The sequence below is a fragment of the Caretta caretta genome, chromosome 2 (assembly GCF_965140235.1).
Source record: "Caretta caretta isolate rCarCar2 chromosome 2, rCarCar1.hap1, whole genome shotgun sequence".
Taxonomy (NCBI): domain Eukaryota; kingdom Metazoa; phylum Chordata; order Testudines; family Cheloniidae; genus Caretta; species Caretta caretta.
In genome coordinates, this window is record NC_134207.1 from 156594906 (window position 1) to 156618807 (window position 23902).

General features: G+C 40.6%; 1 protein-coding gene across 3 annotated transcripts in view; it reads right to left on the reverse strand.

The window, feature by feature from the left end:
• Positions 1-23902, reverse strand: part of RECK (reversion inducing cysteine rich protein with kazal motifs) — a 139001-nt gene that overhangs the window by 109390 nt on the left and 5709 nt on the right. Inside the window, exons 1-4 of one of the 3 annotated variants that reach the window (XM_048839398.2) lie at positions 16903-17056; positions 12431-12489; positions 8055-8129; positions 2643-2679 (exon numbers count right to left, since the gene is read on the reverse strand). In XM_048839398.2, the coding sequence (XP_048695355.1) occupies positions 2643-2679; positions 8055-8129; positions 12431-12489; positions 16903-17044 (313 nt within the window). In that variant the 5' untranslated portion in view covers positions 17045-17056. Of the gene's footprint in view, positions 1-2642; positions 2680-8054; positions 8130-12430; positions 12490-16902; positions 17057-23902 lie in introns of those variants that run through there. The other 2 variants (XM_048839399.2, XM_075125512.1) reach the window with 2 other exon arrangements.

The following is a 23902-nucleotide window of genomic DNA, read 5'->3' on the forward strand; positions in this document are numbered from 1 at the left end:
GCAGGGGAAAAAAGGCTAGATACAATTATTTTCTGGGTAAGATGGAATCAAGGGGTAGCATGCAAGATCTGAAAAAAAGCAGAGTGGAAGGAGATTGCTGTAGCCAACTCACTAAAATGTCAGTTGGGAAACAAGTGCAAGTAGTAAAAGAACCTTAAAGATTAACAGTCTCAGGGTATTGGAAGTCATAGGTTCAAAGGGAGACTGGCAAAGGAACCACAAACCAGGCAGAGGCTTGATGCGGAAACACTATGACTAACCTGAGGCTGGACAAGACCAGATGAACAGAGAATTTTCCACTGATGGGTACAGACCTTCTTTGTCAAGTTTTGCTTGAAGAAAATTAAGAATATAAATAATGAGACAGCAGATTACATGCTTTTAAGATTCCCCCCCCCCCCCCCCATATTTTGTAACAAATGACAGAAATGGCAACTATCAGACTGCAGGAGCGTCAGTTACTTTAGAAACTTAAGAGTTAACCTCATGTATTACGCTGGCAATGCCAGCATTTTAAGATAAGACTGAAAGACATTCTCCACCTAGCCTTATTGGGAAAGGATATACGGGGAAAATGAAAGTAACCACAGACTGCATACCACATCTGTAACCTAGGCCCTCCCTCTGAGACCACAGGAAGAAACTCCTAGGATATTGATTTTGTCCATCACCTTGTTATGGAGAGGGAAAACTGAAAAAAACCAAACCATCACATCATGGACTCTCTAAGGTAATTGTGTCACCTGCACATCCTTAAAAGCAGCTGCAAAAAGTTTGTCATTTGAGAACAGTAGCAAACTGTCTAACGTGGAGGGATGTCCTCCATCTAGACACCAGGTTCTGGATACTAGAGGAAGAAGACTTCCCTCCCCTGATAAGATTATATTGTGACACAGACCATCTGTGATATGTTCGGCCTCAAAAGAAAGATTTCTCTGCTCCCAGGAGAAGAGGGGACTAGAATTCTAACCCAGAAACCTTGCATTAGTTCAGAAAAATCAAGGCAAACAATTGAAGAGTAGCTGCTCAGCACCAGTTTCCAAACAGCAGTAGCACTTTCTTTACAAACCTGTGTTCTAACAGTATGCATTCTTTTCTTTCAAAAAGACCACTGCCCGTCAACTATTCTGTAACTCAAACAAGTCCTCTTAAGCAGGGAGACTAATATCTGCAGTTAACCCTGCACAAGTCGGTTTTCTAGAAAGAGAGATTTGATATTATCCCCAGTTGAAACATTAGCCACAGTCTCTGGAGAAAATACAAAATATTCCTATTTCATTCAAAGATTTCAAGGTGCTTTGCTAAGGTGAGTGTTGTTATCCTCATGTCAAAGATGGAATGAACTGAAGCACAGAAAAGTTAAGTTACTTATCCAGGGTTACAATGTGCCAGTGGCTGTATTGGGCCTAAAACCAGATCTCCTGATAGCTAATTATGTTCTAACCACTAGACAACACTGCCTCCCAAGCATTAGTTACAAAATACTCCCACAAGATCCCCATTTTACAGACTGGAAAACTGACACAGACTAACGCCCAGATTTTTAAAGGGATTTAGGCATTGCAGCACTGAGCATTGCAACACCTAACTGATTTAGGAGCTTAAAGTCTCATTTTCAAAAGTGGTACAGGCACTAACGAGGCTAAGCGTCTTCATCACTTTTGAAAATGAGACAGGCATTGCAATGCTGAGCACCACTAAGCTTGAACACCACTAAAAATTTGGGCCGAAGTAGTGCAAGCAAGGTTACATAATAAATTAGTGGAAGAACAAGGACTAGAACCTACAAGATTCCTCAGACCCTCTAAATCTACTGGAATGGACAGTTTGACTCCTGAGAACAAGAAAAGCAGGTAGGCTCACTGGCGGCAGGTTGAGCAGCCTGTAAGAAGAACAATTAATAGTCTTTTTTTTCTCCTGTTTTTTCACTTTTTCAGCTATGGTATGCTAATTTTACTCCAAGTTTCTTTGTCCAAAAGGAACAGGAGAGTGTTACTGAGATTATTCTGTGACAAGGCAGAGCAAAATTAGATAATTTAGGAGAGACAAGATGGGACTTGGAGCGCCAAACTATCTTTAATGAAACAGCTACTACTGAATCTCAGTACGACATCATAAATCCCACCCCCATATTCTAGACTGAATAAGAGTGGTATAAATTTGTAATTAAAAAATTGGAAGTTAAGGTCTAGAAGGGGGACAGTATTTGGGGGGGAAATAGGCAATCACAGGACATCTAGAATCTTTTAAAAAGGCAAAGGAGTGCTGGCTCAAGGCTTTTCAATACTTTTAAGGATGAATTCCCAACCCTTGACCTTTTTCTTCAACATATACAAGAAACGGATAAGAGATATTTGAGTAAACATCAATGTAATAAAACTTATTCACTTAACTTATTTTCTACATGAGAAAAAATGGTAAGAAAAAAAATTTATTTGCTTTCCAATTTTGACAAAGTCAAAGCACCACAATTTGGGGTAAATGAAACAAACAAACATACATTTCTGGCTTATGTGGAAGCCTTATCAAAGCAAAACTATTTTGAAACATGTACAATATGGAAACTAGACAGATCTGTTGTTAAATTAAGCCTTTTATCAGCAAAGGCAAAATATAAATGAGAATATTCTAATAGTTCTTACCTGGCAAAGAAGAGTTTATACAACCCCAAACTTCTCCCTGAAAAATAAAATGCAATTAAACAAAAGTATTTATTTATGATAGATTAAAAGCTTTTAAATATAGTAGATGATTTAGCACTGATACAAAAAAGTGTCAATACCTCTGTAAGATAATTGATCTCATGGAAGAACTCTGCCTCCTTCTCAAAAAAACCACAAAAATCAGAGACAAATGTCATCAGGTGTTTATTGTCAAGAAAAGGATGATGGGACCTAAAAGGACTCCTCTCACTCTACTGTATTTTAATTAAAAATGAGATTTTGGGGGTTTCTTTTTTGCAGATGCAGAACATACTTTAGACAATGGCAAAAACTGAAAGCTATGGGTGTTTCTACATCCTGGAAGATGTAAAAGTGTGCATGTAGTAGACAACTCTGTCAAACAGTTACTGTAAGTAACTTCCCTTTCTCCTTCAAGGTACCCTCTGCATATTTCCCGCTGTGGAATATAGCAAGCAGTACTACCACTTGGAAAAAGTGGGCTGAAAGTGTCATAGTGCTAAAAAGTTCAGAATTCAAACCAAGATGATGTATCATGGGGGTTACAGTTGTACATAAAGTTATTTGTTTTACCTCTTTCCTTTAAAGAAAAAAAAAACTAAGGAATTACATGTAAAGAGTAACATTAAAAGGAAGATATTTAAGATGCAAAGTCAAGTAGTTGAAAGTTCGGAATTGTCAGACTTATGGCTGCCCGGGCTGTGTTTTGTTTGTTTGGGGGGGTTTTGGTGGGTGAGAAAGAGAGAAGGATTCTATCATATATCCTCAACTCAAGATGGTTTCTAAACTTTTCCCCAAAGTTCCTATTACTTTATCCTTTAAGCTCTCACCCTTAATCCTTTCCATGTAGGTTACAATAATCTATTTTGTATTGGATAAGTATATTTGTCTTTTATACCATCCAAGACCCATCTGTTCAAGGTGACCTTTTGCCACTCGCTGTAAAAATGGCATAAACAGTCTCCAGATATTAGGGGAACCGAATTCAAGGTTGGTTTGCTACTCTCAAACTTCATGTCACACCTGCGGATTAACAGAAGGTAAGGTAGTAATGGAGGATGAATTCTTTTCTCTCTTCTTGGATTTACAGGGACGTCTTTTATATTGCTGCTGAGAAGCAAAGGATTGTTGTTGCTGCTGATAGCGTTGCCTCCCTCTGTTAACATACAAAGATGAAGAATAATTTGGATAATATTGTCTTTAGATATCAAATGCAGGCACAGGAATTATTCTCTTGAAAGGTGCAAGAGACCCAGAGATCCATCAGTTAATCTTGTGTCTCATTTTCTCTAATACTTCATCCATTTTACAACTAAAAAGTCGATCACCTTCAAATAGAAGGTCTTCAATCTTCATCTTTGTTTCACGAGGAAGAGAGAAGGAGTATATCACTGCAGCTATCAGTCTTGAATATGCACCAGAGATCTCAAAGGACACACACAGCACGTGCCTAGAAACATTCTGACCCTCCTTAATAAGGGCATAAGTCAGTCTGCAGCACTCAAGAATATTCTTGGTAAAGATTGAAATCTTGTCCCACAGGTGAAACTGGTACCTCACCATGACAGCTAGGTAGTTAGCTACCCTCAGGTTTAAAGAAGATGAAAAGAATAGTTTCCCCCGGAATCTATTCCCCCCCCCCATCTCTGTCATTGGGAGAAGAATATAAATATTCCATTCTTATCGCTACGTCACTGCAGCCACCAACAGAGAATTAGGGGAAAGATGTACATGGAAACAAGAAAACCCTTCATACAGAATCTGATAAAACTTACCTGCTTTTTTTGCATTTCGTTGACAGAAACCCTTCAGAAGAAGCAGAAAAACTTTGTAGAGGTATTCCCCAGGATGACAGAAAGAGGATGAGTTTCCTTCAGTGAAACAGAAGGCAATTTTGAAGTAGAAACCTTCTGCTGACCAACTCTCTGAATTGAATAGCATCCTCAGGAGGTGAGGTACCTGAGGCTATGCCACCATTTTCATCTAGAGAGGAGTTGCCTGCAGGTTCCTGGTCCTGATGCACAATATGGATTTGTGAAGATGCATTATCTTCCTTGGCATATAAGATGTCTTGGATCAGTGTAGGGACTAACTCTTGGTACTGGATTCATTGGCATAGGATCTGAGTGTCTTGGATCAGTGGAAACATCCCTGCTTCAATGTGGAACCGAGATTGTAGCTCTCGAAGGAGGCTGATACGGAAAACTTGGAGTTGACTGGTATGGACAAAGCACCCAGGGAGGCACTTGCCACTCCTGTCAATTTGTCTAGTCCAGTACAGTCATAGTTATGGGATACATGTATTCATGAGAACCCAAAAGAATGGCATTGAGGTTGAGGGTCCAAACAAACAGTTGGATCCAAGTCTTCCTCTGAATGCGATCCAAGCTCAGATCAGACTATGAAATAACTGAGGGTATCACTGAGGTAGATAAATATCCCATACCTACCCGCTAGTGGCTCTTGAGACAACACACCTTGAAAATCTCACATATCCAAGACTGAATATTGCTCATCTTGCATTTTGGACCTCAGCACAGTTTCACCAAGATGGTTGTGGCTGCCTGTGGTTGGAGAGAAAACTACACTAAAACTTTAAGTGGAGACTGAAGTATTGTGGTGGAGCTCCATAGTATTTCAGAAGGTAAAAAAATTGAAAGCTATGGGAATTTTCACATACTGTGTGCTACAAGCTCAAGGGCTCAGATTTGGAGTCCTCTGAACAGGGTTTCTTTAAACAAAATGGTAATATTACAGTTCACTAAATGGGATAATTAAGTACATAATGGTCACCCTTAAATGATTTCATTAACATTAGCACGAAGTCACTGCATTTAGTGCTTTTTAAGCAAACACTAGAAAAAAATTGACCATTTCTGTAATACATCATATCAACTGAGTATTACGGCATCAAAGGAAGATTCCATAGAAGCAGAGGTGTATATGCTAGCAGGTCAGGATGCTGGGATAAACAATGAAGAGATAAAAATTTTAAGTGCCTACAAGTGAAGGAATGCTGAACATGTGCCTCTCAAAAGATATGTAAAAAAGTACTACTCACCAGCAGTGAAACAATAGCCAATTCTGGCAGGAACAAACTCTTTGTGATGTTTCTTTTTTAATACAGTACTTACACAGGTATATAAGAAGCACTTATCACCTTGCTAACATAGTCAAGATCAATTCCCTCTACTCAGCCCTCCTCCATCATCAGCCTCCCTCTCTAAATCAAAGCAGACTAGAAGCCAGCAAAAGGAGATATTGCTGCCATTAGGGGAAAAAGCTGGCTTCTGGCACTGCTACTAGTCACCAGATCACTGATGAAAGGTATTTCCCTTTCTTTCCCTAAAAGATAACTGAGTTTATTGTGATTACTGCACTGTTTGTGACTACTGCATTGAACCCAATTCTCTAAGGTATTCCAAGTGGCCTCCCAGTCTGCCAGTGTCTGCATTCCACATTCTCTAATGAGTTGCTAGAATGCCTCCTCTATCCTACCATCTGAGAGATTTGGAGAGGAAATTTCATATATTCATGTTCCAGCAAGCAGAAGGCTATACTGGAACACATTTTGTATGTCTTTTGTCTAATATTATCAACAGAGTACTCATGAAAATTTGATAGCAAATAAAAAAAACGGCGGGGGGTGTGGAAGGCAATGTCTGAAAATAATAAGCATGGAGTTAAACTAAAACTGTTAAACTTTTTAAACAGAAAGATACCTAGATTGCTTTCTCTTTATCAAAGCACAATTAAAGATATGAAATACACGGTTGTGGAGCACAATCACACTTTTAAACGATTACTATTTCATGAAAGTATATTCCATTCAGTACTTCCCTCCCACATTTGCCCCAAAAATTGCTAGAGACCCTCCCTTTTTTCATTCAGTTGTCCCCAAAACATAGAAACTCCCCATCCCTGACTCTATATCACTCTTGAAAACACTTTCTTCCATGACATCAATATACCCTAGTTGCCAACTCTGAGAAGCATTAACTCTGTAACATAACTAAATTTAAAATAAAAAGCAAAGTTATCAACACAGCGCTATCACCAACTTGCAATCTGGCCAGGAACAGCGAACCACAGCCCCTGGGAGTTGCGTGCAGCCATGCCTATGGATGGTCAATGTAAACAAACTGTCTCACAGGCTGCCAACGGATTACCCTGATGGGCCACGTTTGGACCACAGGTTGCCCACCACTGACTTACACCATCAGTTTTCAAACAGTGATCTGTGGACCACCACTGATCTGTGGACCACTACTGATCTGAAAGACTTAACTGATGATCCACAAAAATAAAACGTTTAAAATCATGCCTTTGTGGATTGGGAGGGGAGGCAGTCCATGAGAGGGAGCACTGTAACAAAGTGATCCATGGAACATTAGAACTAAAGAATAACTAGGCCTATACACTGTACATTTAGACAGCAAACTCTTTTGGGCAAGGACTTGGTCTTCACTAGTCTATCAAAAGCCTAGCACATTGCTGACACTATATAAAGTAATAAAAACTGATCAGTAAAGAAAGAAAATTAGAATTTTGTATTGGAATTTTCAAGCAAAACTGTTGCTTTTCTAAGGCAGAAGGGCTTTTGGATTCATTTATCTGAATATTATTTAATCATTATTTTATAGTAATATAACTGAACCAGCAGTTAGATACAATCCACTCTATAATTTTCTAGTAATTAACTGGAGAACTTTTAGATAGCTCATTCAGATATCCATAATTTTACTTAACCAATAAAAAGATTGCTCCAGATTCTCAGCTATGACTGAGGAGCAGTTAGAACAGCTATAGAGTTTACCTTTGCACTATCCCAATGCTGGACAGGCTGTGTGCCAGGCTTTTCCCCTAGTGAAAATTAAAATAACCTGAAGGCTGCTCTAAATTATGCTGGCTGCCAACAATTCCAAGGAGAGTAATAGCAGCCACATTGCACCAGACCATCTGGCCCAGCATATACAAATCTACCCTCAACATAAGGCAGATCTTAACCTTCACTATCTCTCGTAACTTCCATGAACCCAGGACATTTAGCAAGATTGTCAACTCTCTGATTGCATCATAAGTCTTGCAATATTAGGTCTTTTCTTAAAAACCTAGCTCCCAGAGTCAAGTGATTAAATGACAATCTCATCTTTCATTTTAAAAAGTTTTCTAGACCTCACACTTTGGGAGGAAAAGCTTGAAAACAAACCCTAAAGGATCAAAACCCAAATAAAATGAACCCAAAATTTATTATATTTAAATTTCAATTTTTAAGCCAAATTTCATGATTTTTGAGACTTCACTCATGGCTTTTGAATGTTTAAAATTGTCAATACTGATTCAGCAGTTTTATCAAAAACAGTCAAGGCTTACCATTGACTCTGGGCAATATTCTGGTGCCCGCTGCAGCAAATGTTTCAAACGGGAATCACTTTTAGAGGATAAAATCTGTTACAAAGAAGATCAGAAGATAACACATTTTTAAAATATCAGAACTAATCAGGAAAAAAAAGTATAAGTATACATTCAAGCTCATTTGACTTCTTTTTTAAATTTTGTTTTCCTAAATTCACAGTTTGGTTTTATTTAATTAGTAAGTTTTTGTGATAACTTTCATTACCAGTAAATTTGTGTAGAAACGTACATAACACATTCATATATAAAGAAAGTTTACTTATAATTTGAGTTTACTGGACAATCTTTCAGACATACAGCACTTGTTTTTGGAGAGGGAAATAAATTTTCTTCTTGTTTCTAAAAATGGAATATATATTCTCCTAATCAGGAACTCTTAGTCCATTCAACAGCATGAGATTGATAGTAAAAACCACAGGTTAGACTGTAGCAAAAGTTATAATATGGAGATCTTTGGGGACTCTGAGAGAAACAAAGCTGCTAGGACCTAATTTCATGCTTCCTCGCTACAAGACATTTTATAAATACACTCCAGCTAACTTGTGACTGAAAACAAGGAATTACTTTACTGCAGTTCCACTTCTCTAAATGTATCATTTGACTGGATTCCTACCCTTTGGTAAGGAGTGCCTGAAATTCATGTAGCCTTCAAAGATTTTTTGGCCCTCGGAAGCATAGGCAAGCCAGTCTCATTCTAAAACCAACTGCCAGTGCCTCAGTGCCCTTTAGAACAACCAATTTCAGCTCCTTGGTGACTGGAAAGTAGAGAGCTCCCCAAGTTATTGAGCAGAAAATGGACAGCTTCCCAAATTATATATGTAACAGATGCCCAATGAATATTTATGACAGTTTCATCCTGGGGGGGGAGGGAGGTTGTCACTAAAAATATTACTCCCATTTCCCCCAACCATGACAGTTGCAAGGTGAGAAGGAATCAAGGCAAATGATATCGTCAGACAAGTTACTTATCTTACAGTGACTGTGGTTCTTCAAGACATGTTGTCCATATGGATCCCACTCTGTGTGCAAGTGCCCAGAGATTCGATTCTTTTGGCAAGCAGTGTGCATTAGGGCCATTCCTATACCCTGGATGCCCTCATGCCTCTTCACCCTAAGACAAAGTGTGGAGCTGGCCCAACTGACTCTCAGTTCCTTTGCCAATACAGAATCCTGGTAGTACAGAACCCCATAATTGTGGGGAAGGAAGGTGGGTTATGGAATCCATGTGGACAACATATCGAAGAAACAGAAGTTCCAACAGAGAAGGCCCTCTGCTACTGCACACCCCACGTCCACCTCATGGCAGCAGTTTGTCCTTGTTGAAAACTGAGCCCTTGGAGAATACCTTCCTTCCCCCTCCCCTGCCATCCCTTTTGGCAATCACCTTTTTATTTTTGGAAGGCCTGGAAGCAAATTATCTCAGGCCACTCAGTCTTGGAGATTATTAACGTGGGGCACCACATTCAGCTTCATTCCCTTCCTACCCTCAAACCCTGTGTCTCCCATTTAGCAGCAACATCAGCTCATCATCCTTACATCCACAATCATTTTACCACTCTACAGTTGCTAGATTCCTCATGGGCCTTATTTATGCATTTCCCCCAGTCTAGGAGCCCCCTCTCTCCCAGGACCTAAATATCATGTTAGTGTGGTTAACGGGACATCCATTTAAGCCCCTAGCAATTTTTTCCTCTATACACATGAGCCGCAGGTTGCCCATCACTGCTCTATACCATCTATGAAAATTACTTTTTCAGTAGCTATAAAAGCAGCTTGAAGGATAGTGGAGATTCGGGCCCTCATGACTGGTCCACCTTAAATGGTGTTCCTAAAGACAAAAGGGATCCTTAAACTTATTCCCAGATTTTCATTTAAATATTTATTTCACAAACCCCACTCCAACCTGGGGGCAGCCAAATTCCATACCCTTGATGTGATTAGGGCTTTTCCATATTACTTTGAGAGAGCAAAACCCCAGGCTGCTTGCTGAATTTGTAACGAGAGAAAGGTCAGGCAATATCCATCCAAAGACTATTTAACAGAGTATCTAAATTACATTATATCATGCAAGGAGTTAGCTAGATTAGATCCACCCATGTGGCTTAGAGCCTACTCCACCAAGTCTCATGTAGCTTCTCTCAGAAGCATACCAATTTCAGAAATTCGCAGGGCAGCTAAGTTGGGATCAGTACAAACTTTTCCCCAGCACTGTTTCTTAGCTGAAGCCTCAAGATCTGATGCCTGCTTTGGCACAGACTGTCCTGAAATCATAATTTAAATAGGACTTCTTTAGCACCTACCTCCTGATTGGGATCACTGCTTGGTAGTCACCAGAATACATGTGTACAATATTTGAAGAAAGAATGGTTATTTATCCTCTGTGGTTCTTCCTCAGCAGCTCCAATTATATATATGTCTGGATTATAGTAATAGGTGGAGGGTCTTTATCTAGAGGAGCTTTGTGATCTGGCTTGCTTTCTCCTATGGGCTAGCAGGTAAACTTTCAAGGGATGGGGAATGTTTCTCAAATCTTTCAGAGACTAGAGGGCTTCATCAGTTCTTGTATACAAGAGCTCACAACCTTCAAATGGGAGGTCTTCAAGTGTTGTCTTGACCTCCTCTGATATTCCTGAAGATTGTACCAAGAAACCCAGATCATCAATGGAGGTGGCCACTGATCATGCTGCAGAGATATTTGAACTACCAATTCAGCTACAGCAGACTTTAGTTCCTCCTAATGTTATTGAAGGAGTTTCTCAAATTTTGATACCCTGTCCTAATTAAGATAATCATATTTTGACAGAAGTGCCTGGTAATTTATAGTGCTTATCTGTAGGCTTGACAAGAAGTAATTTTTCCAGAAAAATAAATTAATTTTTTATATCCTTGTCTTTTGGAGTAAATTTTGGGGGTCCCTGTTATCTGGACCTTTGATGCATTGCCACAGCTATCAGAGATCCAGGAACTGGGTGCACGTAAAGATATTCAAACCCACTTGAAAGGACTTGATCTATATTTTCAGAGGTAGATGCACCAGATGCCAAAGTCTGATAATTTTTTTGGGGGGGAAGAGGGGCTGACTCCCACAGTAATAAGTAAGTGGGCTGTAAAACTCTGGTCAAATTTCAGTTGCTGTGTTTAGTGTGAAGGTGCTGAGTGGTGTTGATGGCCACAGGAGGTCAGACTAGATGATCTGGTGGTCCTTTCTGGACTTAAACTCTATGACTAAGTAAAATCAATTTATTCATGTCTGAATATTGGTGACATCATAGCAGAAAGAAGACTTATCAATCCATCACTAGCTTCATGTACTTAGCAGCTGACATCCCAGTGATCTGCCACATACCATCTCTCTCCAGTCATCCCCTACTACCACCATTCCTTCTATGATAACTTGCTTTAGGGTATTTCCATCTCTGTGCCTGATGTGACCTAAGTTCATGCCTACTGATTTCTGACAACATGGTCTGCTTCTCTCCAATATTTCTTACACAAGCATTCATCTCCTTTGCCATCCAGGAGATATTCATGAGTCTTTGGCAGCACCACATCCTAAATGCTTGAGTTTTCTTCTTGCCAGCAGCATTAATTTCCTGTGATTCACATCCATAAGTCACTATGGAAAAAATTAAGCTTCCTATAGCCCCATGTTAATTAGCATGTCCAGCCTTCTAGACATGAAGAAATGCAGAATGTTCAAAAGCTTATGTGATATTTCCTACATTAGCTCCAGGACTTCTAACTTATCTGCCATGAACAATTTTGAAATCATCAAACTGAGTGGAAGTAGACAAAACTATTCCCTCATCTGGTGAAGAAGGGAAGACTGCTGCTGGTCTCAAGTGCTCCTTCATTCCAGGCGCTCTTCCTGGTGTAGAGTCTGAGTCTGTGCCAGCTGTCACTCAAGCCACTTTACAAGGGGAGGGACATCTAACTCGGGGGGGGGGGCAGGAAAAGCAGGAGGAGGTAAAGGATAAACTAAGAAATCAGTGTGAATCACATCTGTAAGTTTGATGCTTCTTGGTCAAATTCTGACCTAAAATATGCACATGCACCTCCCACTGATTTCAATGTGAGTTTTTACATATATCAGAGGGAAGAATATAGCTTTAGAAGTTAAAATCTGTTCATTAAAACAACAGAACTATTACACAGACTACCAAGGTCTCTTGTGACATTCAGTATCTACATGTACCGAATATAAATATTCCCTGTGGGAGTGAAACCCTTATCAATTTCAGGTCCACTTTTCAAGTAACTGTTAAAATCTTGAATATACAAATACAGAAGTGAATCAATTTTCGTGCTACTGCCCAAGTTTAAAACAAGCTTACCTGTTCACAAACATCACGGCACATTAAGTTATCCTTTGCATGATAACAACATGACATACCTACAGGAAAAATGAAGAATTCCTTAGCATCAGTAAATAATTTAAATAGACACAGTGAATTTAACTACCTTTTTAATGTTCTATAGAAGTTTTGAAAAGTAACTGTTTATGCTTTTCCACTCTGCAGTTCATCCATGTTCTTTAATGTTTAGAATTAAAATTCAGAACTCAAGAGATGCTATATATTGAACAGTCACAGAATGTTTACAATGCCTAAGGTGGTCCATCCAAGACAGGATTGAAGACTACTACCAAAACAGTGTAGGAAAGCTGTTCCTGAAGTGATTGTACACAGAGGATTTAGACCCCAGGGCTGATAACTTAACAGCTTTCACCAGAACTAAATTCACTAGGATATATACTTTAAAAATTTACAAAACTGCAAAAATCACATCAGAGTAGACAATTTTCTGTTTTAAATCCATTTGGCTTATTATTAAACTAGCACAAGAATAAATGCTAACATCCATTACATGTCAGATTTGATATATTTTAAGATACATACAGGATGGCTCCTATAAATCAAAAAGCCAGAGGATCAGTTTACAAATATGAGTTCTTTGATTGGCTTTATAATTTTATTCTGCTAGGTTTAGCTTCCTACTTTAGATCATACTGTTGGATCATATTAAAGAAGTTCTGTATTAAAATCACAAATGAGTTTGATTCCCCATAGTTTAAATTCCAGGGTATTACTAATTAAGAGGTCTCTCGGTTTTTGGTACTGTTTCTCTCCCTCTCTGTGTGAAACTTGCAAGCTGCTAATTGTGTTAGTACATTCTAAGACAGAGTCTGTTCTCAAAGCAATTCTTTGTAACAACTACTCACACAGAGAGAGACTCAAAGCAATACTCTGTAACAACAGAAACAGCACCCAGAGACTCCCCGCCCTTTTGTTGTATTCATCTCGCTTTGTTAACAATTGTGATTAAAATAGAGATAGAGGATGTATGTGGATGGATGCTTGGTGTGGATAATAACTGAACGATCAGGGAGATGCCAGCCTAAGAATCTAGTGTCCATCGGCTGAAGAAGGCGTCTAGTGGAAATAACCAGAGGACCCCCGGAGGGCAGACTGGAATCCACCCAACAGCCTCAAGAATGGGAAAACCAAAGAACAAGATAACATCTGGCAGCACGGAGCAGTCAGGAATGTGCCATCTGCTGATTGATTCAGCAACAACATGATGAAGCAATTCCCATAGACTGGCATAGGAAGAAATTCCTATAAAAATGGACTCTAGAAAGTGAGAACTTTGGGGTCTGATTCTGCAAACCAATTTCCAGGAGCGTCTGATGAGCATCTGACAAGGCCCTGCTCCCTCCTCATGTCCAGGCCGCCTGGCCAGTGGCTTGGCATGAGCAACTCTAAGGCTGGTACCTATGATAACAACCTTGCAGAACCCTGTGTGTGTGTGTGTGTGAATGAATGTGTGAATAAATATGAAATTGAATGGAATGTTACAGCTATAACTAACTGCTTACTATGATTCTTTCTGTATTCACAATAAATGTGGCATTTTGCCTTTTCCCCTTTAATAAGATCCTGCTGGTTTTTATTTTATTGGTATAACATACAGGATGGCTCCTATAAATCAAAAAGCCAGAGAATCAGTTTACAAATATGAGTTCTTTGATTGGCTTTATAATTTTATTCTGCTAGGTTTAGCTTCCTACTTTAGATCATGCTATCAAATATAACTCACTGTGATCCAAAACTCACTGAAGTCAATGGGAGTCTGCAGCAGTAGAAGAGAGTGTATATATATTATATTTTAAAAATTCCAAAACAAAACACTCCACTGCACACGCTTCTCCCCCAGAAAGAAGATGAGAAAACACATATGACAGATGTTAGTCATGTTGCTTAATGTGCTACTCCAAGTTGCTCAGATACTATGTTGATGAGTGCGAAACAGGAACCTATGCAGAACAGAATCCTAAGGGAGACCAGAGGTCAGACTGGGGGCTACAGTCAAGAGCCAACATATGGCTAGAAGCAGTGGGAGGGAAGGGAATTGAGGACAGACCACTATCTATATCAGGAGGCAAAGAAAGAACGGAGTATACTCTCTGAAGTAGTCTCAGCGGGAGAGCTAGCAGACTCATTCTGTGAACAGACTTTTTTAGCTAGGAAGAGATAACCTGATCTGATGATTCTATGTAGGCTTGTCAGCCTAGCACAGTAGACAGAGAGGCCACTGGGAGCTACGGGCGGCTGTGCCTGCAGAAAGTCGACGTAAACAGTCTCATGGCCCACCAGCAGATTACCCTGACAGGCTGTGTGCAGCCCATGGGCCGCAGGTTACCTACCACTGATATATACATATACACAAGTGGGTAAGAGTGTGCATGGAAGTGTGTCTCTAAGGGCTTGTCTACACTACCTGCCGGATCGGCAGGCAACGATCGATCCTGCGGGGGTCGATTTATCGCGTCTAGTATAGACCAGAACGAGGAGCACAAGCGGATTCGACCGGAGAGCATCAGCTGTTGACTTACCGCAATGAAGACACCGCGGTAAGCAGATCTAAGTACGTCAACTTCAGCTACACTATTCACATAGCTGAAGTTGCATATCTTAAATCAACCCCACGCGGTAGTGCAGACAAGCCCTAAGCAACACAGAGGTTGCAAGCTGAAGCACTCAGAAGTCAGGAAATGCTGAAGTTAAGGCTGCAATTTTAACTGCCACTTTGCTGTGCTCTTTTTTACAGGATAATTTCTCCCTCGTGCAAAGTACAATTTGGGCAGTGCAATTAATGGAGCAGCAGTTCAATATTTATTTTCATCCTCACTGTTCAATGAGTGGAACCTTAACTCATGTGCTATATTCTATATATTAATAGATTATAAAGAATGAAACAGCATTCTTTCAGCACTCTGCCTAATTTCACACACATACATACACATTAGAGCAGAGGTCCCCAAACTGGCGTGCGGAGGAACGTTCAGGGGGGAATGGCAGGACCCAGGACAGCCCCCCATGGGGGCAGGGAGGGAGTGCCACTCAGCCCCTCCCTACTCCTAGCTCTGTCCAGTCCCGCCCCCTGCTGCAACCTTGGCTCCCAGCTCCACATCTGGCCCGCTCCCAGCCTCAGCACGGCTCCACTCCTGCGCCCACCCCCAGCCTCGGCAGCTGCTCCATTCCCAGCCGAGGGCCGAGGCTGGGGGCGGGAGCAAAGCACACCTGGCCACGGGTTTGTCTCTGTCCCAGCCTCAGCCGAGGCTCCGGCCCCAGGCCCACCCTCAACTGCTGTCCCAGCCTCAGCCCCCTTATCCCTGTCTGCGTCCCACCACACACACACCAGCCACTGCCCTGCTCCCGGCCCTGCCTCTGGGGGAGGGGCAGGAGGACACAGTCAGGGGTAAGGTGGGGGCACAACCCTGAAAAGTTTGGGGACCTGCATTAGAGCATGCACGTACAGTGCCAACAGAACGTTAAGAGAGCATTATTTAATGAATGGAAATTTCCACTCAACTACGCATGCATCTATGTGCGGTGCCAACATAATGATGCAAGATTCTACTTTTTTTTTTAAAAAAAACAAAACACAAACCATCATTGTGTAACAAAACCGCGCACATGTATGCATACCCCATGCATTAAACTCCTTGTGAACTGGTCTAAATGGATTTCACCAGACTAATAAAATGCACGTTACTCCTGGGGGCATTCTGCACCAAAAATTAAAAATTCTGCACCAAAAAATTAAAAATTCTGCTAATGTTATTTGTCAAAATAACACTACATAATCACACCAGTTTCTATTATTTTGGTAATTTATTTCAAAATACCTGTCAGCAAGTATGTCTGTAACAATACAGACACACAAAAAATTCACCCAGGAGTAGAGAATTAAAGAAACTGCTATGACAACCCAGTTCCTGTTTTTGTGACCCCTTCCCTCCCCCCCGCCCGAGCCCAGCCAGGGGGCCATACACCCACAACATCTCCACCCCCCAGAGACCAGCCATGGGCCCCCCCGGCCCAGATACCCACATCCCCTCCCCCACCCAGAACCCAGCCATGCCCCACCCCCTTGCCCAGACACCCGCTCCCTCCCCCCAGGATCCAGAGGGAGAAATAGCCTGATGCTTGGTCCCAGGCTTGCATGGAGTTTCCTGTGCGCTGCCCTCTCCTTCCCCCAGGGCACGCTGGGAACTAAAGTTGCCAGGAATCCTCTAGCTCCCTCCCCCCAGCAGTGTCTTCTATGTGTGAGCTCAGCTCTGCTGGGTCCAGCAGTCCCTAGTGGCAGCTAGCAGCACTGCAGCCCATTTCTGTGCAGTAAAGGAAACTCTGCATGCACATTAATTTCTGCAAAATTCTGCATTGCGCAGTGGCACAGAATTACTCCAGGAGTAGCACATGTAACATACAGATGATATACTAGTCAAATGCCACATTTATACCTGTTCTCATTGTGGAAAAGGAAACAAGTCCTTGCTGACACTTCTGGCACTGCAAGGAACGAACAGATGTCGCAGGTGGGGCGCTGTGAATTCTCAAAGGAAGAGGAATATTTGCAGTTTTGAGGGAGACCAGCTTCATCATAAACAGGTTGCATAATGTTCTTAGTTTAGTAAATATTTTATTTAGCTACGGTATAATTAAGAGCAGCTTTCCTTTAAACAGTCTTTTAGCATTTCTAGTATAAGGCAGTTTTAGGAGATTACAACTATAAAATAAATTAACTTCAGCTTGAAATTTGGCAAAAACAGTAACTTAGCCTTGAAACAAAATATGTTTGTTTTTTAAAAAATGTTTTATAGCGAAACAGATTCAGCTGCTAAGCAATAGCATTGCAAAAAGTAGAGTTCACTGGCTTTGCATTTTTTAAGATTTTGTAATGGAAAAATCATCTAAGGTCAACTGCCAAAAAAACAGGTAGAACCACTACTGGCTACTGGATAGATTATCTACTTAAAAAAAAAAATCAAAAGTACCATAAAATATTCCATTATAAACACAGTCAGTAAGGGATATTGCCACATCTAGAATATTCAAGAATTCACAAACAACTTCATACAGTCCAAAATACAAACAGAATTCTCATAATAAACTATACTCCACAATAACTGAGATTTAATACGTATGAGTCATCAGCATTTGATTTCCTAAAAGGTTTCCATTTGGCCCTGATGGCATCCAATATATAAATCAAACTGGAAAGTCATTTCATTTTTGTCTCTCCCATGGTTTTTATTCTATATTTGTACAGCACTTATCACAGTGGGGTGTTGGTCTAGGACTAGGGCCCCTATATGCTGAATATTGTTATTTATTATTATTTGTATTACTGTTGCAACAGCCAGCTTACCAAGGAAAGTGTCCTTTTCCAAAACAAGGCCATAGTCTGTATGAGTCTCACATAATCTGAGAGTTTGATACGTAGGAAATAACTCCTTGAGGTAGGAAAAGGAAATAAGGCTTACCCTCCTCGATTGTATATCAAGTAAAAACACAGAAGGGTCTAAAGGAATGTTGCCTCCTCTGTAATATTTCACTCTATTTATACAGCCAGCAGGGTACTAAATCATTTCTCTTTGTTTACAGTCCTGTCAGACATTTTTCAAACTCTGTGATTGTGCTCCAAAACAAAGCTATTTTGAATGTTTCAAAACCAAGAGATATTCTATCAAATGCTTTATTAAATTCTAAATGTACCTACTATACTCCCTCCATCCATTAATTTGGTAATTCTATAAAAAGAATACAATCAACAAGTTTGTCTACAACGATTTGTTCTTTATAAACCTAATCTGTTTTCTGTTCATGGGTCCATTATGCAATAAATATCTGAAGAGGTTCTCTCTCAATGTAATCCATTATATTACTAAGGACTGAAGTTACGCTTCCAATTTGACATTACATTCACAACTTCACATGAACCTAAGTCACGATTGTAAACCTTCAACTCTAGTAAGGGAATATGAATGCTACAGTTTAATATAATACTATAACTGATGTTCGCATATGGGTGGCGGTCCCTCTGCCATATGATGGTTGAAGCAGCACATGAAGAGAAATCCTCTACTAAAAAGTGAGTATGGAGGACAGTGCACAAGGAAATCCTTTTAGGGAATAAAGATCAACAGCAAAATTATTTGAACCCATATTAGTATAGCCTTGTAAATCTCCAATTACTTTCCCTAGGTAAGTGGGTAATTTGGGCATGCAAGTAGAAACTGACCCTTTTAGTGCTTGGACTGCTGCTCTGCCAGTGGCTCTCTTAAGAGACACTAAATACTTGCAAGCAGCTCCATTCTTCCCAGGAACTCTGGACTCTTATTACAACCTCATATATCAAGGAGTGGGGGAAAGGATGGAAGATGGATTTGCTGAGCCATTAGGACAGAAGCCACCTACTTTATAAAGCACATTGGTATGGTCCCAGTCCCAATGGACAGTAGGGGGAAGACAACCAGTAGGCCTGTTTTTAGACTCCGCAAATGCCCCTCCACACACACACAGAGCAACTTTCCCCACAGGTGCACACGTCTCCTTCCTAGACTCCTCTTTGACAAGCCACCACATGTTTTTTCCCTTGGCCCCCTCCTCCTCTTCCAGTTTCCGGGATCTGTTCTTGCTCCAACTTTTTTCCAATATATTTACAAATGACTTGCTTCCAATATCTTAAGTATGCAGAGGACATCTGCCTTGTTTCAAGAGATATACACTTCAAGAAAACTGGGGACAACCTGACATGGAAGCCATCATTGGCTATTGCAAGAAGTGGAGATTTAAGCCCAGCGTGTCAAAGACAGTATCATCAAGCTTTCATCTCAACCATATCAATGAACTCAACATCTTCTTATATGGAGAATGACTGGCACATGACCCTAAGTCAGTACATCTTGAAGTAATTCTAACTCACACGCTTACCTAACAAGGACCACCTAATCAAGGAAGCTCAGAAGATAAAGAGCAGAAATGGTCTCCTAAATAAGCTTGTGGGCTCAACTTGGGGAACTAATGAGTAAACACTGCACAGTTTGGCACTAGTTCTCTGCTACTCAGCTGGAGAATACTGTGCTCCTGTACGGCTAAACTCTTCCCACACAAAGCTAGCTGGTGTACAACTGAATCAAACGATGAGCATAACAACAAGAGAGACCAACAAATACCAAGTGATACGAGTCCTCTTTAATATCCTGTCTCCTAACATCAAGCCTCATATTACAGCAAAGAACCTCCCTGACAAAATTCAGAAGATACCACAACTACCACTTTTCAAAGCTATATGGGAAGCCCCTCATCACTGACTCATCAGCAGAAGACCTATCCATTTACTACATTGCCAACCATCTCTACAGCAGACACTGCCACTCCGTGACAAGCAGAATGGTAATGATCTGCTCTCTCTTAAGAAACTCCCTCCGCATCACTCACAGATCACTGACAGATAAGCAACTGCCTGGCTTCGAGCTGCCATGCTATGTCTGTTGCAAGCTGAACCATTTCAGATGAGGGTGGGTGAGGTAGGAGACTCATGACCACACCTGGGGGATGCAAACAGCCCTCAGTGCAGCAGCAGAGTGAAGGATGTTGCACACCTATTAATTAGCTGCTCATCTCATGCTGGTCTACCAGGATGACTTTCCAGAATCCACACTGCTGATTCCAAGGCTACTGAATGGCTAAAACATGTGATGCCAACCTAAGCCCTTTTGACCTTTTTCTTTTTTCCCCTCACTTATACATCTCTGTTTTATCTCCTTAGTTCGTATTTTGAACTTTTTCCCATTTTACTGGGAAAAATAAATTTTTTACTGGGAAAAATAAAAATTTTTACTGGGAAAAATAAATTTTTTTAAGTTGGGTGATTAATTTTTACTGGGAAAAATAAATTTTTTTAAGTTGGGTGATTAATTTTAGGGATAATCGCTACAAACATTTAACCTCTGAGGACTCTAAAAGGTCCTTCAATAGACGTAATGCAGACTTTTCAATTATACCTCATAGATGTCCTAATTTCCTAAAAATAAATTTTTTACTGGGAAAAATAAAAATTTTTACTGGGAAAAATAAATTTTTTTAAGTTGGGTGATTAATTTTTACTGGGAAAAATAAATTTTTTTAAGTTGGGTGATTAATTTTAGGGATAATCGCTACAAACATTTAACCTCTGAGGACTCTAAAAGGTCCTTCAATAGACGTAATGCAGACTTTTCAATTATACCTCATAGATGTCCTAATTTCCTAAACTTTACCATACTCAATTCTAATACCCTAGTATTGCGTATATGTGAACAATTCTTTAGAATGGTGAATTCAGATAGCCCATAGTCACTGGTACCAAAATTTCACTTTACTCTCGATCTTTTCTCCTCTAGTTGTAAGAAATGGTTCATGATGTCAACTTCAGATCATAAGATTGTCTTATGTAACTTATTAACAATTTTGAGCATTATGTTTGGCTGATATCTGGATAGTTAAAATTCCCCATGAAAACTACATCCCATTTCAAATATCTCAATAATTGGTCTAGAATTTTGTTTGTAGTTCTTCTTCAATCTAGGAGATCTGCGATAGATGCCCACTGTCATTTCCAATCTCTTTTTAATTCTCTGGACCCTATTCACAAAATTTCATCATTACACCATTTATTGTCTCATTCTCCGGCATCCTTGATATGGACTAATATAGATTGAACAATCTATATAGATATTCAGATTATGAAAATCATCCTTCCACGTTAAATTTATATCACCTAAAATCAGGGATTCTCAAACTTTTTAAAAATTGTGGTCCACATCTGAATAGAGAGATTATTTTATAGCTCATCCCACACCAATTCCTAATCAGATAATATTTTAGTGAAACTTCAGCAGTTATTAGGAAAGAACTGTATAGAGCGTACTTTTGGCTTTCAGTGCCATTTAGCAAGTAGAAACAAAGAAAAGAGCTAACACCAAGGACACGGTCTGCTGCACTGTGGACTAACTGAAATTTTTAAAATGCTAGACCTTCTTCATTGCAAGGCTCGCGAGCCAGTGGCGGCTCCCATCGACCCTAAGTGCGGCTCCCTAGGTTTCCTCTAAGCTGCATGGCTGCACAGCAGGCTAGAAATAGCTGAGCAGCAGCTCTAAAGGGCCACACAGCAGGGACCTGGAGAGGAGAGGTAAGGTAGGTGGGAACTGGGGAGGGGAGCAAGTTTCAGGCTTGCAGGGCTGCTGTGGACCTCTCCCACAGCCCCAGAGCTCCCTGCTGCCGGCAGGGGCAAGAGAGGGCCCCTCTCCCCGGAGCTCCCGTGCTGCCTGTCAGCAGTGGGGAGAGAGGACTCCTTCCCCCAGAGCTACCTGCTGGTGGCAGGGAGAGGGCTGGGGGGGGGGGGAGAAGAGTTCTCTGTCCCCAGCCCTGGGGCAGCACTGCCTACCCCCTGAACTCCTTATCCCCAGCCCCACTCCAGAGCCCACATCCCAGCCAGAGCCCCCCCATCCCAACCCTCTGCCCCAGCCCTGAGCCCCCTCCTGCATCCCTCATCCCTGGCCCCACCCCGCAGCCCTCACTCCAGCACCCCACCCTCTGCCCTACCCTGGGTCACCTCTCACACTCCAAACCCCTCAGCCCAACCCCCCATGGCTCTCACATTGAAGGGTTTTTTTTTTTACCAAAATGGCCCCCATTTCAAAAATAGTGAGGAGCACCATGCTACAGTGTTCACACTTGCAGAGAGTTGCAATAATCCCACTTGGAGATCCTGAAGGCCAGAATCACAGCGATCAGCCCTGAATCCCACTTGTGAGGGGGACTGGGAAACTGGTAGGGAATAACTGTGTTTGCAAGTGGTTCTTTGCTTGATTCTTGAGTAATTAATGGAATACATCACACTGGGCAGTAGTTTCTAAGATCTGCTGGTCTAGAAATAGCCAATTCTAAAAAAACGAATTTATGGCATACATTACAACTATATGTCTCTCTCTCTTTCTGATGATTCCAGTTCAAGTGCTTGTTTTCTTGATAGTGGACTGGATATTGCTAGCCTCAGTATAAGGCATTCTCTTTGGCAGAATTGCCTAATGCAGGGTTACTTTCACCTTCCTCTCCAGCAGCTGGTATGGCTACTGTCAAAGATGCAATTCCCGGATTAGATGAATCACTGATATAAACCAGTATGGCAATTCTACCTTTCCTAATTGCAACTGAAGCTCTTGCATATTTGCCTCCCTAATGGAAAAATGTTGACACTTCATACACATGTAGCTCTCATGATAACGTGTAAATAGGACACTGCACACATTCCACTTGGAATTCCTGGGATCTTCCAGGAGCCATTTCTTATATCGTTCTTTTATTTTCATTTCAATGTAAATAGCCTCTTGTTGGATTTGTTACCACCTTAACTCACCTATTAGCAATCTCCTGATTACTGCTAGGTTAACATTAAAAAAAAGAAGTCTGTGTCCGTCCCTCAGTTCACCAGTCAGCACCTTAAATCCCATTCAGAACAAACTCCATTTGTTTTGACACACAGTCTTATTCTGCAGCTAAATGCCTTCAGCTGGACACTCGCTTATTTACATTGTAGCTTTCCAAACAAGTAGTAACCTCTAGATTGATCAGTTCTCTGAACTGCTATTATTTTTATTGTCTCTTTAAATAACATTCCAGATAAATAAAAGTCTTTAAAATTATTTTGAAGTATTAATTTAATGATGTCAGTTCAAGTTTAAAACACAATGGCATTCCTAGGACCACAGAAGACAAAATTGACATAACATAAATCAAATACTAAGGATCTAATGTCTGCAGACTACATATTTTGACATCAGTATAAATAAAAAATGGATAGCTTACATGAAAATCAAATGAATCTCTTCACATATATGGACTACCAAAAATCAATGGTGGGCCAAAAAAAAATTGTCTTTTGGTAGCACATGATGTTATCAAATTAACTGTTCACCCAAATTAGATTTGGAGCCAAACTCTGCATTTTTCCTTAACAGCAGGACAACTCCTCTCAAACAGGAAGCTCAGGGAATCAATTTCTATAAAAATTAATCTCTTTAAAAAACTTTAGTCCTTAAGACTTCAAAGATAGCTCCCAATATAAGCCAAATAAAAGTCAATTGGATGTTGTCTTCTTGACTCTACAAACCAGGTTCCCACTTCTTTGTTGTTCTTTATGATTTTCCTAAGCAGCTTGAAATTAGTAAGACTCTGGTCAGTTTCACTCATCTATTCAAAACTCTACAGGCAATGTGAAACTGATCAGAATAATCTAAATTTCACATTGCTGCTTTCCCAAGTAACAACAAAGACAGGAACTGAAGTACTCACAAAGAAGGACGATGCACCACAAAAGATCTGCGGGAAATACAAAAGATGGAGCCCACTGAAGCAGGTCTCAGATTCAGCTGGTACCAGCACCTCCTTCATGCTGCCTTCTTGTTCTACAGAATATAA